General features: G+C 53.7%; 2 protein-coding genes and 1 long non-coding RNA gene across 4 annotated transcripts in view; 1 reads left to right on the forward strand and 2 right to left on the reverse strand.

Annotated features, from left to right (window-relative positions):
- TCEA3 (transcription elongation factor A3) overlaps window positions 1–2,073 on the reverse strand; it is a 51,896-nt gene extending 49,823 nt beyond the window's left edge. Inside the window, exon 1 of the mRNA XM_088843467.1 lies at window positions 1,868–2,073. Within this exon, the coding sequence (XP_088699593.1) occupies window positions 1,868–1,936 (69 nt within the window). The 5' untranslated portion in view covers window positions 1,937–2,073. The remainder of the gene's footprint in view (window positions 1–1,867) is intronic.
- On the forward strand, window positions 934–7,996 carry LOC148778455 (uncharacterized). The gene is made up of 3 exons (XR_016039041.1): window positions 934–1,039; window positions 4,796–4,858; window positions 7,890–7,996. It is a non-coding gene; the product is annotated as an uncharacterized LOC148778455 (long non-coding RNA).
- Window positions 6,256–18,505, reverse strand: part of ASAP3 (ArfGAP with SH3 domain, ankyrin repeat and PH domain 3) — a 49,626-nt gene continuing 37,376 nt past the window's right edge. The window contains exons 11-25 of one of the 2 annotated variants that reach the window (XM_088843463.1): window positions 18,393–18,462; window positions 17,987–18,074; window positions 16,066–16,114; window positions 15,751–15,941; window positions 15,536–15,669; window positions 15,156–15,250; window positions 14,792–14,969; window positions 13,516–13,601; window positions 13,241–13,356; window positions 12,557–12,624; window positions 12,356–12,463; window positions 12,032–12,227; window positions 10,997–11,222; window positions 10,363–10,452; window positions 6,256–7,682 (exon numbers count right to left, since the gene is read on the reverse strand). In XM_088843463.1, the coding sequence (XP_088699589.1) occupies window positions 10,365–10,452; window positions 10,997–11,222; window positions 12,032–12,227; window positions 12,356–12,463; window positions 12,557–12,624; window positions 13,241–13,356; window positions 13,516–13,601; window positions 14,792–14,969; window positions 15,156–15,250; window positions 15,536–15,669; window positions 15,751–15,941; window positions 16,066–16,114; window positions 17,987–18,074; window positions 18,393–18,462 (1,693 nt within the window). In that variant the 3' untranslated portion in view covers window positions 6,256–7,682; window positions 10,363–10,364. Of the gene's footprint in view, window positions 7,683–9,317; window positions 9,631–10,362; window positions 10,453–10,996; window positions 11,223–12,031; window positions 12,228–12,355; window positions 12,464–12,556; window positions 12,625–13,240; window positions 13,357–13,515; window positions 13,602–14,791; window positions 14,970–15,155; window positions 15,251–15,535; window positions 15,670–15,750; window positions 15,942–16,065; window positions 16,115–17,986; window positions 18,075–18,392; window positions 18,463–18,505 lie in introns of those variants that run through there. The other variant, XM_088843464.1, reaches the window with a different exon arrangement.

Consider the following 18,505-nt stretch of genomic DNA (forward strand, 5'->3'; position numbering starts at 1 on the left):
CCAGGGACCCTGTGGCCAGACTTGCATCTTTCCTGGAGAGAGCTCTGGGTACTTCCACAGGACTCCTCGCCAAAGGACACTGTTTCTTCTTCCCATTTCACAGAAGAAGAAATCCAGGGCTACAGAGAGAAAGCAGAGTGTTGGGTCTAGAGCTATAAAAAGGAGTGAGGGGAGGCCAGGGCAGGTCCATTCCTCCTCAGCCACTCTGCCTTGTCTCAGGGCTCCTAAGCTTCCCACTCCTGCCCTCTCACTAAGAGGGCTAGAATCCCCTGGTCCAAGTCGGGGGTCAGCAACCAGCAGGGCTGGGACAACTTGTCCGATAGAGGTGGAATCTGGTTCAGGAGACCCAGGCTGGGGTTTGCCACCCCCAGCTGAGTGTGATGACCTGAGGCTCAGTTTCACTGACTTAGGAGCATCCTGGAATGGAGACTCCTTAAAATCTGCAGGTTTCTGCATTTCCTCTGGCTGAGCAAAAGCAGGCGTCACTCTCTGAGCCTTCCCAAGTGCAAGTCCAGATCATCCCAAGGATTTTACATCTCTTCCACCCTCACCATCACCAGCAGAGACAAAAAAATTCCATTGACAATCCTGAGGCTCTGGTCTTCATATGGACACCAACTCAATACTGCCCACGTCTTACTTGAGGGCTCCCTGTCACCCCTGCATCCAGCAACCCCTCCCTTGTCCCTACTCTAAAGGCACCCTTAGGGTCCAGCCCTTTCCTGAGCTTCTAGGATTACAGAGTGTGTTGGAAATGCAAGTCCTCTTCCCCACGTGCCCCTGGATGGCAGAAGGAGGCGGGTTCTGGGACAGGGTCGAAGAGGAGAGCGGACCGCCTGCCAGGCTACCCTCCCAGGCTACCCTCCCCTCTCACCCCACTCTGGGTGAGTCCCACCCAGCCCTCCCTGTCCCAAGGCCAAGTTTGCTCGGCTAGGAATCGAGCGGCAGCCAACTTGAGGCAAAGATCACGGGAAGGATCAAATATTAACTTCAAGCCGGCCCGCGCAAAGGGCTCCGGTGAGCCCTCAGGGATCCGCAGGTAGGGCTCCCAGCCCTGATTCTTCTCAACCTCCCGGCTCCGCTGTCCCCGCCGCCGCCGCCCCCGCCCCCAGCCCTGGCCGCCAGCCGGTCCCCGCTTCCCCCGCCCGGCGGGCCCCGAGGGCGCAGCGGCTGCCCGACACCTGTTAGGCCCCCGCCGGGGCCCGGGCCCCACCCCGCAGCCAAGGAAAGCGAGAGTGGCCGACAGCTCCCGGAGCCTCTAGCCGTGCGGTTGCGGGAACCCAGGCCCTTGGCTCTTTCTGCGTCAGCTCCACTCCCGGGGTGCGGGGTACACACGGCTCAGCACCCCTCATCAGCTCAAGTTTCTTCCCACTTCTCGGGTCACCCAGGAGTTCTTTCCACCCCTATCTCCGGGTCCCCCGTCCCGCGGTCGCCAAAGCTCCCCCCGGGCTTTTGCACATGCAGAGTCCAGGGGCTCCGAAAGTCCTTTTCCAGCTCCTGTCTCCCATTCTTTCCCGGGCCCCGCACGACCTACCCGGGGGCCCCCAACCCTGCAGGTCCAGATGGACGTGCACAAGAAGCCTTCGGGTTTTCGGGGGCTGGTTCGGTGCTCCCCCAACCCCCACCCGACGCCCCCCACCTCTCCCCCGGCGCCCCGGGGCCACGCACACGCCCACCCTGAGATGCCAGCCTTCCCCCCGGGGCGCAGAGCCCGGCCCCAGCCGCGCCTCCCTCGGGTCCCCGAGTCCCGCGCGCGCCTCCCGGGCGCCCGGCCAGCACGCGCCCCCGGGACTCCTCGGGGCTCGCAGGCGCCGCGCCTCCCCCGGGGTGGGGGGCGGGGGTTGCAGCCCGAACCCTGCAGCCTCACCGTCTTCTTCCTGGCCACCATCTTCTCCAGCTTCTTGGCGATCCTTAGCAGCTCCTCTTCCTGGCCCATGTTGGCCCGCGACGCCCGGCGGGGCTAGGGGCGCAGGGGCCGCAGCCGGGCTGCGGGGGGGCCGGAGGCGTAAAAAGGCAGAGGGCGCGCCAGCCGCGCGGGCCCCAAACACACCCGACACACGCCCGGCGGGGGCGGGGCTCGGGCGGGGCTCCCCCACCCCCACCCCCCACCCCTCGGCCCGGGCCTCCCGACGTGGGGGAGGGGCGGCGTGCACTAAATATAGACTTCAAGGACTCGCCCGGGCAAAGATTGCCCGCGCTCGCCCGCCCGCCCGCCCGGCCTCCCCGGGAGAGGGACAAGGCTGCGAGAGCCCGGCCGGTCCTGGAGGGGCGGGGTGGGGGGCCTGGAGCGGAAGGAAGATTTGGGAAGGAGGGCGCTCCGGCGAGTGGGGACAGCCGTCTGCCCCTGGTCCCCCGAGAGAGGCCGTCGAGGCGAGGAGGGCTCCTCTCTGCAACCTTTGCAGCTCAAACCCGGCGCACCTAGTTCGCGCCGATGCCCAGGTGGAGGCAACTTGGTATACTAGAACCCCCTTATTTTTGCATGACCGTGAAATCCAGCTCCGTCCCATCCGCGTGCTCACTCATTGGTGCACACGGCCTGTGCACATGTGTGTGTATCCCGCCCCACCGTGGCCTTCAGTTTTGCTTCTTGAAGCGCGGTTTTGCATTTTTTTGGTTCCACGACTGCACTCTAGTGAGGGTGAGGGCTTGGGAGATCCCTAAGTGCGCCCGACTTTGAGAACTTTGGATCCAGATGCATGAGTGCCCTTTACTTATTCAGGGTCTGCACGCTGCCTCCCCAAAGAGATTGGGTCTGGAAACGAAATTGTGCCCTGATAGCTGTGCACACGTCTGTGTTCCTGTGGAAGGACACTTCCAGTGCCCCCAGCAGACCCACATCCCTCCCTAAACGAGTGTTTAATTGATAGAAAATGATCTATGCGTGTGTGCAGTGTGTGTGTGAGGGTGTTTATGGGCCTGGAGGGGAGTCAGGGAAAACGGTTCACAGTGTGTGGGGTGTGGGGAGTTGTAGCTGGGGGTGTTCAAGGGAAATCTCCAGGCTTTTCCTGAGAGAACGTTAGAGAATGGATGGCAGAGTGGATTCATCTGGCTGCTGATGACAAATTGAAATTAAAATAGCGTGATCACAGTTCAGGCATACAAATATGGAGTCGGGTGGCCATTGAGGATCTGGTATCAGACACATCTCTGCACCATTCAACACTTGAACTTTCAGGACTTCCCTGGCAGTCCAGTAGTTCAGACTCTGCTTCCACTGTAGGGGGCATGGGTTCGATCCTTGGTTGGGGAACTGAAATCTCATATGCCATGTACTATGTGGCCAAAGAGGAAAAAAAAAAAGATTAAACAAAACCCTTAAGCTCTCTTTGAGCTGTACCAGCTCCAAGAACATCACCAGAGTGCTCAGAACAATACCTGCCAGCTACAAAACTTTTTGTCTCAAGGTCTCACCTTGTAATTATGTAACCATTTTGGACCGCAACCAATCTTTACTTCATAAACACCTTTACTTCTGGCCAGCTCCAGTTGTAATTCCTGATAAACAGCTCATGTAACTGACTATAACTTTGCCATTTTCTCCTTTATATGCCTGCCCCATTTTGAAGTCCTGCAGAACACAATTCATGCACTTCTCCAGGACTACAGAGCTAATAAAACCCAAATAAACAAACTTTTTTCCCAATCAGTTCTCCATTTCTAAAATTGGGCTAAAACTTCTAACTGCTGCTGTGTGACCTGGGACCAAGGTAGGAAGGGGTGGGTTTTTCATTCATTCAACAGATACACACTGAATGTCTAAGCAACTAACAAAACAGATCCAGTCCCAGCAAGCTTGAGGCAGTCTCTGGGTAAGAAAAACCTTAAACAAATATGGACACCATCACTTCTGTGTTGTCACAACTGGGTGAGGGTCAGGAAGAAGTAGAGGATACATTACAGACATATCTAAGGAGTTTTATACCATTTGGCACGTCATGGTCTCTGAGGAGATGACGTTTAAACTTTGGTCGGATGTGCTCAGTGGGAGTTGGGGGGTCGGAGGGGGACAGTGTTGAAATAAGAGAAGAGGAACTTCCCTGGTGGTCCAGTGGCTAAGACTCTGTGCTTTCAAAGCAGGGGGTCCAGGTTCGACCTCTGGTCAGGGAGCTAGATCCCACATGCCACAAGTGAAAAAATCCCCCATGGTGAAATCGTGATCAAAGATCCTGAGTGCCACCACTAGACCATGCCACATTTGTGACTCCGTGGACTTAGCCCACCAGGCTCCTCTGTCAGTGGAATTCTCCAGGCAACAATGCTGGACCCAGTGCAGCCAAATAGATAAATAGTAAAGAAAAAAGAGAGAGAGAGAGAACGAGAAACATTCATTCATACATGTATTTATTGAGTGCCTACTAGGTGCCATACACTTTTAGCCTTGAACATCCTGAGAGGTACGAATCAATTCTGCTGGAATTCCAAATGTGCAGAACTTATGGAAGGGAGAGTGCTCGGCCTGTCAGGGTTAAAGAAACTGAGAAACTGGTGTGGCCAAGCACAGAGGTGAGAGGAGTGTGCAGAGGGGGAGCAGCCTGATCATAAAAAGCACTATGAGCCACTTTCAGGAGGTTAGACTGAACAGTCTTGACCAACTCCCAAGCAAGCCCCTCTGGGTTGAAGAGACAGCTGTCTGCAATTACTTACGACTGGTCTTTTTAAAAAAGCAGGTTTGAGTTTTCTCAAATATCCACCCAACTCCCACTGTGAATTAAGTGACATCAAAAGAAGCCAAGACTTTCATCAGGGCTTGAATGGACTCTAAGAAAACATCAAGTCCTACTCTTTCTTTGTACAGATGGGAAGATTGAGACCCAGTGAGGCCTAGGATTGCACTGCTTAACCGTTCCATTTTCAGTCGGTACGTACTACCTCCCCTCTGCCTACCCATCCACCCTGGAGGTCAGGTCAGTTCAGTTCAGTCAGTCATGTCTGACTCTCCGTGACTCCATGGACTGACCCCAAGGCCTCCCTGTCCATCACCAACTCCCAGAGTTTACTCAAACTCATGTCCATTGAGTCGGTGATGCCATCCAACCAGCTCATCATCTGTCATCCCCTTCTCCTCCCGCCTTCAATCTTTCCCAGCGTCAGAGTCTTTTCAAATGAGTCAGTTCTTTGCATCAAGTTCCTAAACACATCTCTGACAGCTTCTTGCATCTGACTGAAGGCTTCAGAGCAGCCTGGAAGTTGAGAATTAAGAACTGGCACTCCTAGAAAGTACCCCTGAACCAGTGAGAGACTAGAGTTGGGGGTAAATACACCAGTTCTTCAGTCTCCATGGGACAACTTGAAGGCGTGTTCTAATTAATAGTCTGTCAGAGGTTCCCTTCATTTCTCATGGTGGTAACTGCTCATTAACACACCCTTCACTGCTTTTTTTTCCTTCTTTTTAAAAATATGTGTTTATTTGGGGGACTTCCCTGGTGGTCCAGTGGCTAAAACTCTGTGTTCCCAATGTAGGCGGCCAGGGTTGGATCCCTGGTCAGGGAACTAGATCCCATGTGCCACAACTGAGACACGTGAAGCTTAATGAACACATATTTTAAAAATATATTTATCTATTGATTTGGCTGCCTTGGGTCTTAGTTGCGGCACATGGGATCTTCGTTGGGGCACGCGGGCTTCTCTGTAGTCACTTCGCTCTAGTTGCACATGGGCTCTGGAGCGCACAGGCTCAGTAGTTGTAGCACGTAGAATTGGTTGCCCTGCAGCACGTGGGATCTTAGTTCCCCGACCGGGGTGGAATCTGCATCTCCTGCCTTGGATGGCAGATTCTTGACCACTAGCCCATCAGGGAAGTCCCTCCTTGGCTATTTTTTGACTTTCTGTTTCACATCCCTGCTCCCTCCTTGTGCTTCCTGGGACCATCTCACAAATAAACTACCCTCTCCAATCCTTGTTTCAGGGGAAATGAAGTCGAAGCAGGGACTGAGGCAGAGCTACACTGCTGGTCTCCACACTCCCAGTCCAGTGCTCTCCCTCACACCATGGTTTCCCAGCCTCGGCACTATTAACATTTTGGAAATTCATTGGTTTGATGGGCTGGCCTATGAACTGAAGGACGCGGAGCAGCAGCCCTGAACGCTAGCCACTAGATGCCAGTATCACCTTCCAGTCAGAAACAGTAAAAGATTTCTCTGCCTTGCCATATGGCCTTGGGGGGAGAATCACTCTGGTTGCCATTTACTGCTCTGCACCAGGCTGTCCCTTTTCCAAGTCTAGAGCAAGAATTCCAAGCCCTAAGAATCTCTCCCCTTCCCTATGGCTCTTTAGAGCACATAAATGAAACCACTGAAATTTACTCCAAAAAATCCTTTATTAGAGATGAGTGAAATAATAACAGATCTGAGATGAATAAAACCAGTCACTGGGGGCTCTGAAGACAACCATGCTCCTGTGGGATCACAGACCGGCCGGGTCTCCAGGGTAAGCAGCACAGCCTCCCTGGCCAGGCTGCTGCGTTGGCCATTGGCATCTTCTAGCCTCCCTCGCTCATCCTGGTCCATCCCTGCCAGGACCCAGTGCCCAGCACCCATAGAACTGATGTGCTTGAGACTGATGATGGCGTAGGTGTGTCTGTTTTCCAGTATGGGACTGAAAGCGATGGTGGGATTTCTGATGCTAGGAAGCAGCACCCTCCATTTAAGTCTCCACCCTCCATTTCTATCACTCTCCTTTCTCCTTTCTTGGCCTTTTGCTTCTCCCGAGACTGGAGGGCTCCTGAGTTGACTGAGAGAAACAGGAGGGAAGTGACGATAATCATCCTAGACCATGCCTTTCCTTCTGGCTAAATCAAGGAGAGTAGGCAAATTGGGGGTGAGCCCTACCCTACCTCCTGGCTGGGGATCTAGCAGAGGTCCACAGCAAGGCTGTGCTGTCCCTCAGAAGGAGTGATATTTAGAATATTTATTTAACAGCCAGTACAGCATAGGCATTGACCAACCAGGATGGATACAGGCTGCAGACAACTGGAATACCATTCAGGTATAAGCCAGCTGATTGTCAGTCTGCCCCTGAGCCCAGAACCATCTTCTGGAATAGCCCTGCCCATTCCCAAGCCTAACTCTTGGGACCAGCTGCTGGGAAAGGGACCTCAGCTGCAGGACCTGTACCTTATTTCTGTGGCCTCTGCGTGCCTGGCCCAGGAATGGACAAAGAGCCAGAACTCAAAGAATACTAGGCTAATGAATGGCTGAGAAGATAGTCCCTAGTCTGGCAGAATCCCTGGCCTACAGAATGATGAGGGTGGGCTAAAGTCCCCCAGACTGATGGAAGAAACACAGTCCTGCTCTGATGAAAGATTTAGGTTCTGCAGCTGGAGCTAAGTCAGGGGCACTAGGGTCCGGACATAGGGTTCCTGTGTCCCTGGCAGGTATGAGATAGAGGAAAACAAACCACTGTCAGCCCTCACAGAGGGCCCGGTGTTCTTGGAAGGGGCATGGGCTCATGGCAGGGAGGAAGGCCAGCCACAGAGGCACAAGGGACAGAAAGAACAAGACCCCAGGGCATGAACACCTCAGCTTCTCAGTCTTGTGGGCTGAAGTCTTAGCTCTGAATGCTGGGGTTCAGCACAAGGGTGGTTCAGGCATGCAAGGGCCAGCAAGGAGCCAGCCCTGCAAACGCTGCACAGAACTTGGCGGGAGAACCCCAGGCCTCGAGCCGTCTCCTTCAGGGAAGCCGACCTGGGGAGGAAAGGAGGAAAACTGGTATCTTCTAAGCACTGGGCAGGGCGACCCACTCCAGTATTCTTGCCTGGAGAATCCCACAGACAGAGGAGCCTGGCAGGCTACAGTCCATAGGGTTGGAGAGTCAGACCCGACTGAAGTGACTTGGCACGCACACAAGCACTTATTATATCCCAGCTGTTTATCTCACTCCGTTTCAAACAGTTCTGTTGTAGGTAAACGAAATTATCGTGAATGAAATACCTGATTTTAGAGAATGAAACTGAGGTTTGAAGAAGTGAAACACCACTTCCCTAAGACCTCCACACACCAAAGCCCAGGTCCTCATTCTCACATCTCAGCAACGGGCAGCAAGCGGGTAATGGATGATGGCGGCCGTAGACACACATCCGTGACAGGTGCCTGCCTTTGGTGGACTGAGGATGACGACTCCCCAGAGGCACCCAGTTCCTGCCATCCCTTACTCTCAACACAGATGACTGACGCCACCACTGGTGAGTCCCCAGGGGAACCAGGAACAGAGGTGGCTTCCTTCTCGGCATGCTGCCTCTGTCTTCAGCCCACCCCCAGGCTCCTCATCTAAAGACGTGTGATTGTTCGAGACGCTGTGACTCAGCAGGGAGAAGCTGGATTAGGGATGACAGCTCTCGTGGTGCTATCATGGCAAGAGGATGATAGCACATCCCTGAATGCCTAGAAGTTTCAGCAGATTCCAGGAGACTCTTGTACAAGGGGAGAGTTCGGCAAACCAAGGGCTGGTACCATAATCCTACCCTAATCCTAATCCACCACCTAATTAGCCACCCTAATCCCAAAGAAAGGGAATGCCAAAGAATGCTCAAACTATCGCACAATTGCACTCATCTCACACGCTAGTAAAGTCATGCTCAAAATTCTTCAAGCCAGGCTTCAGCAATATGTGAACCATGAACTCCCAGATATTCAAGCAGGTTTTAGAAAAGGCAGAGGCACCAGAGATCAAATTGCCAACATCCGCTGGATCATGGAGAAAGCAAGAGAGTTCCAGAAAAACATCTATTTCTGCTTCATTGACTATGCCAAAGCCTTTGACTGTGTCAGTCACAATAAACTGTGGAAAATTCTGAAAGAGATGGGAATACCAGACCACCTGACCTGCCTCTTGAGAAACCTGTATGCAGGTCAGGAAGCAACAGTCAGAACTTTACATGGAACAACAGACTGGTTCCAAATAGGAAAGGGAGTGCGTCAAGGCTGTATATTGTCACCTTGCTTATTAAATTTATATGCAAAGTACATCATGAGGAACGCTGGGCTGGAAGAAGCAGAAGCTGGAATCAAGATTGCTGGGAGAAATATCAATAATCTCAGATATGCAGATGACACTACCCTTATGGCAGAAAGTGAAGAGGAACTCAAAAGCCTCTTGATGAAAGTAAAAGAGGAGAGTGAAAAGGTTGGCTTGAAGCTCAACATTCAGAAAACAAAGATCATGGCATCTGGTCCCATCACTTCATGGGAAATAGATGGAAAAACAGTGGAAACAGTGTCAGATTTTATATTTTTGGGCTCCAAAATCACTGCAGATGCTGATTGCAGCCATGAAATTAAAAGACACTTACTCCTTGGAAGGAAAGTTATGATCAACCTTGATAATATATTAAAAAGCAGAGACATTACTTTGCCAACAAAGGTCCATCTAGTCAAGGCTATGGTTTTTCCAGTGGTCATGTATGGATGTGAGAGTTGGATTGTGAAGAAAGCTGATCACCGAAGAATTGATGCTTTTGAACTGTGGTGTTGGAGAAGACTCTTGAGAGTCCCTTGTACCGCAAGGAGATCCAACCAGTCCATTCTAAGGGAGATCGATCCTGGGTGTTCATTGGAAGGACTGATGCTAAAGCTGAAACTGCAATACTTTGGCCACCTCATGCGACGAGTTGACTCACTGGAAAAGACTCTGATGCTGGGAAGGGTTGGGGGTGGGAGGAGAAGGGGACAACCGAGAATTAGATGGCTGGATGGCATCACCGACTCTGTGGACATGAGTTTGGGTGTACTCCGGGAGTTGGTGATGGACAGGGAGGCCTGGCGTGCTGTGATTCATGGGGTTGCGGAGAGTCGGACACGACTGAGCGACTGAACTGAACTGAACTGAACTGAATCCCTCTGCAGGGAAGCAGTACCTCTTCTCAGCGATCAGGCTGGCTGACACTGCTTTGCTTATCCTCCCCTGGGGAGAGGCCAGAACTTGGCCTCGTCACCTCTGCCATCTCTCAAGGCCTCTGCCCTCCCCAGCTGCACCCATCAAGGACTGCAGCAGAGAAGGAGGAGCACGAGGAAAGGGACTGGTCAAACGAAGGCTGCCCCCAGTGCTGGAGAGAGATCTCCCGCCCCAATACACTCACTCTTGACCAACTCTGCCTCCCAGGCACCCTGTTGTGCATGCAGGCCTGCTCAGTCACTCAGCTGTGTCCAGCTCTCTGCAACACCATGGACTGTAAGCCCACCAGGCTCCTCTGTCCATGGGATTCTCTAGGCAAGAATACTGCAGTGGGTTGCCATTTTCTACTCCAGGGAATCTTCCCAACCCAGGGATCGAACCCACGTCTCCTGCATTGGCAGGTGAATTCTTTGGCACTTCATCGCTTGGGAAGCCCAGGTACCCTGTCACCATCCTGCAAACCACATGTCCTACCATCACGTTCCTTCCGGGTACAGGCTGCCGGGCTGAGGGACACTCTTCCAGGCTCCGCCCCCTCGTCGATAAGAGCGCGTGCTCTCAGAGCTGGAAGACAGGGAAAGGCTAACATGACTCCCGTGCCCAGAGAGCACCTTGGAGTTGGGGGAAAAGGCTCAGGGAGAGAGTGAGGCTGGGGGCTTGGGTTGCCTGGGTAGACAGTCCATGAGGCCCCTAGGCCAAGTCCATCACATGCCTCAGAGGCCTGGAACTGACCTCCACACTGGAAATTTCCCCATGTCTATTCCCCAAACTCCAAACTGAAAGGGTCTGCAAGGAAGGGAAGACTGGATCCTGGGTTGGAGGTGGGGACAGAGTGAAGACCCCACTGTGAGCCCCCAGAACAAGTACACAGGTGGGATGAGGCCTTCGCTCTTCCAGCCTGAGCCCCAGACTCGGGAGCAGATGTGTGAAGGGGGAAGAGGTCCAGTCACCCTCCACGTAAGGTCTAGCATTTCCACATCGTTCATGGGCCTCAGAGCTGGGAGGCATCTCAGGCTTCAGGAAGGCACCCTTTAGAGGCGGGGAAGTAAATGAAGGCTCAGAGAGGTCTGGAGACTTGGCTACGCTGCACAGCCGGGCATTCACCAACCTGAACCTGACTGGGGGACACATCTCTGCAGGGGAGGTTCCAGATGTCAGGCTGGGGCGGGAGGAGCCTGGGGGCTCGCAGGGGCCCTCTTCAGAGCTGGGTAGGGTTTCATTGGGACCCCCAGGTTCCACGGGGCTTGTGAGGCTGGAGGAGGAGGAGGCTGGGCTGCTCAGGTTCTCAGAGGGCCCAAGGGACTCTGAGCTCAGGCTGGGAATTTCAGAACGATCTGAAATCAGAAGTGATAAAGCCTGTCTTCATCACTTATGCAAAGGAACTTTTGACCTCAGGGATCTATCATGGTTCTCTCCCAGTTCCCCACCCCGCCCCCACCTACCTCTCCAGCACTTAACTTCCCCATCATGCTTCAGTTTCATGGCTCATGCTGTTCACTGTTTTGCTTCTGCTCACACCCTCTCCTCAATCTGGACTCTCCTGCTCATCCTTCAGGCTCAGCTCTGATGTTGCCCCCTCCAGGAAGCCTTCCTAACTCCTGCACCAATCCCAATAGGATCGGCTCCTTTCCTCTCTCCTGAGTTCCCAGAACAAGTTTATTCATTCATTCAACCAACAGTTCTCAACAACAGCCAGGCACTGTGCTAGGTGCTGGAGAAATAGCAAAACTTGCTTCTTTTCTTTTGGGATTTATGTTCTATGTCACACTATGCCTTAGATTATAATGAACTAGCTTCCAGTTTTTATCTCCCTCTCTAGACTGTCTCAGTAGACCCCAAGGGACTTGAAATAGACTGGATGCTCAAAACATTCTTCCCTCTCTTTTATTTAAGTGAAGCACTGAGGAATCTGGAATCAGACAGACCTGAGTTTGAAGCCCACATCAGGGTTTAGCTGTGGGATCTTGGGCATGTTACTTAACATCTCTCTGCCTTTACCTGTAAGGGAGAGATGATAACCCCTACCTGCCAGGTGATAGTGAGGATAATATGGACTAACACAGCACTCTGAGCTCATTCCCCCAGCACATAGCAGGCCCTCAATGAATGGCATGAGAGCATTTTTCTGGGCAACCAACCATACCTCCACTGGCATGTCCCACACGCCCTTGGGCCGTGGTCCGAGAAGGGTTTTTGACCGGCAAAGGTGGGGGGCAGTCCTCACTCTGGCTCTTAGGGGCAGCTGCTCCCAGGCTGGTAATGGTTTCATAGGTCTTGTTGCTGATGTCCAGCCTCCCACTGGTCCAGCGGGCCTGGGCTGGGGGCTTCAATGCACAGTGCTGCTGGGGCCAAATTGTGATAGGGAAGATGGCCTTGGTTCCCCATGCTCAGCCCTGCCCCTCCTCACATCAGGGCCCATCTGACTCTTCCCTTGGGCGGTCTGGAGACCCAAGAGGCTGGGACGCACCTTCTCTTCCTCATCCTCCTCACTGTCAGAGCCAGGCTCTGTGGAAATTCCCCAGGGGTAGTCCAAGTGCAAGGGGAAGGTGAGGGTCCCGGCCTGGGCCTGCTCCAGCTGCCAAACACAAAGCCTTTGTAGTTCAGAAGGCCTGGGGCTCGGTGGAGAGAGAGAAGGGGTCAGGGGCTCCCCTTCCTTCCCAGACCTCACCAGGTTCTCACACTCCTTGTGCTGCTTCTTCCTGGCGATGTCCAGAGCCGTCTCTCCTGCCTCGTTCACTGGGAGGGATAAAGGCAGGAGTCATGGTTAGGGTCAAAGAGGCATTATAGTTTAGAGGTTAAGATGAGTCTTGGAATCAAAACTGTCTAGGTTTTAATCCTGGCTCTGCTACCTCATGGCTGTATGACCTTGGACAAGTGACTTAACCTCTCTGGGCCTTAACTGTCTCATCTATAAAATGAGTATGATACTAACTATTGATGAGGTTGTTGTAAGGATTAAATTAGTTGATGTACACAGAAAACCTGGCACATTATCAGGTACACATTAAACAGTAAATTACAGCTATTATAAGCACTATTATTCAGATTTAGTTAATGTTTATTTGACTAGGCACTTTCAGAAACATTTTATCCTTTGAGTAGGTCTACTAGGTCAGTGATTTCACTCCCATTTTACAGATGAAGAAGCTGAGGTTCAAGAGATGAACAGACAAATCCCAGCATCACAAAGGTGGTCAGAAGCAAGCCAGGACTGGAACCCAAGTCTGTCTGCAAAATCCATTTGCAGTGCTTGGACTCTGCAAGTGCTCTGTGTCTGGGAATAAGGCAGGAAGTCCCCCACGAGGGGCAGTCAGAAATGGGGCGGCTGATGGAGGAGTTGTCAGAGCCCCACCTGTGGCCACTGAGGCTCTCCCTTTCAGCAGCAGCTTGAGGCAGTCGAGCTGGTTGTAGAGGGCAGCGCAGTGGAGGGCGCTGTTCCCATCAGCAGCCTTGGCATCCAGGTGACCACTGCGGGTGTCGGGGGGTCAGGGAGGTAGGAAGGGAACAGACAGGTGAGGGGGTCAAAGTCAGGGGCAAAGGAGGGAGAGGAAAGGAGGGAAGAGATAGGGAAAAGAGGAAGGAAAGGGGAGCGTGAGGAGGTGGGCAGGCGGGCAGGAAGGTTCTCACCCATTTTGGATGATGAAATCCACCAGGGGCAGGGAGGACTGGTTGGCGACTCTGACAGCCAGGTGCAGGGCATGCTCTCCAGGTGCCTGAATACATGTCCACACCTCTGAGTTTCCCCTAGTTCACCTGCCCCCGCAACATTACCCTCTTGAACGCTTGCTGCCCCTGACACCTCCAGATATGAAAGTGCCAGAACGCCGGTGAGAGGAGACTGAATGGGGAAACCTCAGGTTTCAGAGTGGGGTGCAAGGCCATTCCTTCACACCTTCCTTCAGCGGTTCTACCTCCTCCTCCCCAGGAGAAGGTGTTTTCCAAACTTGGTTCTTGGCCCTGCACTCCTCTCTCTGCTCCTCCCTCTCATGACCCTCAAGACCGCAAATAACCTTGAGCTTTCAGCTACCATTTGCATGTAAGTTGCTCTAAATTCTCACCCTGTCTAAGTGCTGCGCCCACCCTGGCCCCTGGACAGCCCCATCAAGATATCAGGCAGAGAGACAAGGCACCCAATTTTTGATGCCCAATCAGTTTCCATTTAATCTTTCAAGAGTCTGTGTTATCCTTTCCTTCCCAGCTCACGTGATATTTGTTACTGGAGTCACCAACGCGATGGCCTTCCCCTGCTCTGATCTCACCACCCTTACACATTTCTAAGGCTTTTCAAGAAAAAAAGAAAAGAAAAGATTCTAACATTTGTTGCACATATATTATGCACCAGACCCTTTCATACATGACTTAATTCTCACCTCAACCCTGTGGGTGCTATTATTAACCTGTTTTACAGATGAGGGAAAAAAAGACTCAGAGAAGTTAAGTAACCTGCTCAGGAGCACACAGCTAGGAAAAGACAGAGCCAGGATATGGCCTCAAGATTGCCTGACTGAAGCTGTGCTCTCCCCCATTTACCCCTCTGATGGGCAGGGTTTGAGCAGATGTCAGAGGTGGGGCACGGGCTACTCTGGTGGCTCAGATGGTAAAGAATCCATCTGCCAAGGCAGGAGAGCTGGGTTCAATCCCTGGGTTGGGAAGATCCCCTGGAGAAGGGAATGGCAGCCCACTCCAGTATTCTGGCCTAGAGAATTCCATGGACAGAGAATCCTGGTGGGCTTGAGTCCACGGGGTTGCAAACAGTCGGACACAACTGAGTGACTAACACATACACACACACATACACACACAGAGGTGGGGGTAGGGAGGAGTAATAGCAGCCAATCCTGGAGGAGGACAGGGTGGGCTAATTGTGTCTGGGTTGTAAGTGGTCCTTGGAGAAGGTTCTCACCTGCCCCTCGGGCCCTGGCAGTGGCTGTCCAAAGTCCTGTCCATTAGCGAAGGCCTCCAGCACAGACAGGAGATCCTGGTTGCAAATGGCTGTCCAGAGTCTCTGAGGCTCGGGGGTGGACCTCCGGGCAAACCTGTGTTCCACATACTTGGCCACAATATAGTCCCTGCGGGTGCTCCTGCCAAAAATAACCGCAGGATGTCACAGCAAGGACTGTTTCCACCCAGCTGACCCTTGAGACCATCCCACACGTCCTGGACTCTTCCAGACCAGAGGCTCCTCTCTTTCCCCAGATTTCTCCCTGGGCTCTGGGGAAGCAGAATTTCCCTGGCCGGCATTCACCCCCATCTAAGAATCTCCTTACATGTCACTCTCAGCTGAGGGTTTAGGGCCGCCGTGCGAGGGCAGCTGGGCCTCCATGACCTCATTGAAGCGAGTGTTTCCGATGTTCAGGGCCAGCTGGGTTCGCGGGAAAGTGATGGGGTTGAGACCCGGAGCTTAGGACAGCACCCACCCCTGGATGACTGGATGACCTCCAGAGGTCCCACCCCTCAGCCTCCCTCCTGGTCTAGGCCCCGCTCCTGACCATCCTCTTTCGGGCTTGTCTGGGTTCTGGCCCCAAATCGGCCCAGCCTCATCCAACCCCACAAGCTCCAGCGGAGCTGAGCCAATAGGCCCAAGCACCGCCCTGTAACTAGGCCACGCCCCGAATCCCCATCTGGCCCCGCCCCACCCCACCCTCACCAACAACTCCGAGGGGCCCAGTAGGTCCAAGGTAAGGGACTGCATGCGTGAGAAGCGCACGCCCAGCTCGCGGTGGACGCCGGAGCACTGGATGCAGGTGAGCACGCCCAAGTTGGTGCTGAGCCAGGTGGGGTCTGCAAAATAGAGCCACTCGTGCCTGAGAGGTAGGGGCCCCGCCCCTCAGCTTCCACCCGCTTCACCTCGCCCCGCCGCACCTGCAGCCCCGCAGTCGCAGCACTGGCCATTCCCGGGCCTGCTCTTGACCTCGGCGATGAGCAGTTTGGTCAGGTCCTGGGGCTCCCCGTCCAGCCCGGCGGCCCCCCAGGGCCCTGGGCCGCTGCCAGGCTCCTCGAGGAAGGCACTGCTCAAGGCTTCGTCCTTGCTGTTCTGCAGCACTGACACCCACCTGCAGAGCCGGGCGGGCCACAGCATGGACATGACGCCAACGGTGATTGGGGGTGGCTTCTGTACCAGGCTCGGAGGCTGCCCCCTCATCCCCAACTCCAGGCTGGCCGTGGGGGGGCACTCACGCCTCACACTCATGTTCGTCCTCTGCCTGGAAGTGGTACGTCCTGTTGTCTGTTGGGAGAGAAGAGGTTGTCTGGGCCACAAGGATCCCGCTGGCCTTACCTCCCTGGGCCCGGGAAGGTCTCATCCCAAGTGCTTGGTCCAGAGGGAGCTTTTGTCCATGTGGGGCCAGGCTCAGTTAGGCTACCAGGGGAGGGTGATGACAGTGGCCAGCAGAGGGGGCAGTTTCTCAGCAGTCTCCTTCAAAGTCCAGTTCCAAGAAGGCCGCTCTGTGTGAACCAGCTTCCAGGGTCAGGCGCGGTTTCCCAGGGCACAAGACCCCCTCAGCCCACAAGCAGAGTATCCTCTGAACCTACAACCACCTTCCCACTCAGCCCCAGGTCCACAGCCTCCCTTCTGGTCTTCCTGGCCTGTCCCCCCCCACCCCCAGCCTGCACCAGCTGCCAGATGGTTGGGCCTGAGGTTCTGCCCTAATCACGCCATTTCACTGCTCCAAGGTCCCCTATGGCTCCCTCCTTCCAGGAAAGAAGGTCCAAATCTTTAAGAGGTATTCCCAGGGACTTCCCTGGTGATCCAGTGGCTAAGAATCCACACTCTCAATGCAGGAAGCCCAGATTAGATCCCTGGTCAGAGAACTAGATCCCACATGCCACAACTAAGACCTGGCCCAGCCAAATAAATACAATAAATAAATAAAAAAAGAGAAATTCCCAGGATTTGTCTCCCACTGCTCCTGTGTGAACCCTGCACCCTGGCTAAACTGGTGGGTCCACCCCCCTACTTCCATGCCTTTCACCACACCAGGTCCTGTCTCCCGAAATGTCCTTTCCTAGTCTTGACGTTCTGGGTTCTTCAAGGTCAGACTCTAGAGCTCTCTTCTCCCAGCAGCCTTTCCTGATTCCCCCAGGCAGGGCAGGACTTCTGTTCTCTAATCTCTGAGGGGCTCTATCTGCACCTCTCTTCTGGACACTCCCCATCTCCTTGCAGTCCTGGGTCTCCACATTACACCCCTGCCAGGCAGAGCTCCCCAGAGACCAGGTCTAGGGCTTTCTCAGCCTGTGCTGGCCCCCGTGAGATGCCTGTCACCAAAGACCCCAAACGATGAAAATGGAACATTTTTAAGTAATAATAATTTTGAAAGCCAAGTTACCCAAGTCCATTTAAATATGTTTTACAGAAATAATCATATTCAGAGTGGTGTGTGGGTATATTTTGGCTTCCCCGGTGGCTCAGTGGTAAAGAACAGACTGCCAATGCAGGAGATGAGGGTTCGATCCCTGGGTGGGGAAGATCCCCTGGAGAAGGAAATGACAACCCACTCCAGTATTCTTGTCTGGGAAATCCCACGGACAGAGGAGCCTTGTGGGCTACAGTCCATGCGGTCAGAAAACAATTTAGTGACTAAGCACACACGCATTCGTGTGGGTGCATTTTAATCATTAATGTGATATAGGGTGAAGCCTTTAAATAGCCGGTCCAGGGCTTAAAGAGTTGTATGCCTGTAGAAGGCTATTTGATAAACACTTGGGGCTTCCCTGGTAGCTCAGCGGTAAAGAATCCGCCTGCAGTGCAGGAGACCCCGGTTTGATTCCTGGGTCCGGAAGATCCCCTGGAAAAGGGATAGGCTACCCACTCCAGTATTCTTGGACTTCCCCGGTGGCTCAGCTGGTAAAGAATCCGCCCTCAATGCGGGAGACCTGGGTTCTATCCCTGGGTTGGGAAGATCCCCTGGAGAAGGGAAAGGCTATCACTCCAGTATTCTGGTCTGGAGAATTCTAGGGTTGCAAAGAGTCGGACACGACTGAGCGAGTTTCACTTTCACTTGTGGAATTGGACGCAGACCCCTAACTGGAGCCTCCCAGGACTGACTGGTCTCTTAGAGAAGCCTTGGCCAGTTGCGGTGATGGGGCAGGGACTACTCACGGGTCACCAAGTCGAAGCACTTTTTCTCCTCGGGGTTTGGTCTTACTTGGCATGTCAGCAGGGTCAGCTTCACTGGTGGCCGGTTGATCTGTGGGAAGTTGCAGATGGAGGATGTACAGTTACCCTTTGAGCCTCCCAAACTCTTAGGCCTCAGTTTCCCAATCTGTTAAACGGGCATAATAATCATGTTCCAGTTAATGTCTCCCCTCTCCCAGCACCTCAAGGATGTGGAGGGTGGACCAAGACCAGCTTGGGGGCTTTGGAGCCCATCCTTCCTCCTGCAGGGGGTCTCCAGCTCCCTGGATCCAGGTTTGCATCTTAGAGGGAGGGCTTGCCACCTGTCTGTTCTGAACACCAGGAGGAGAGGACCCATCATGCCCTGAGACCCCCATCCTCCAGGCCTCACCGTGCTGTGTGAGATGGTCAGGCAGCCATACTTGACTCCACACTTCCTTTTCTGCCAGACTCTTCGAATTCTAGGGCCCAGAGGGATAGAAAGACCATCATCCAGGGCTCACA

This window comes from Moschus berezovskii, chromosome 2 (genome assembly GCF_049115385.1).
Source record: "Moschus berezovskii isolate FMDL1 chromosome 2, NW_MosBer_1.0, whole genome shotgun sequence".
NCBI lineage: Eukaryota > Metazoa > Chordata > Mammalia > Artiodactyla > Moschidae > Moschus > Moschus berezovskii.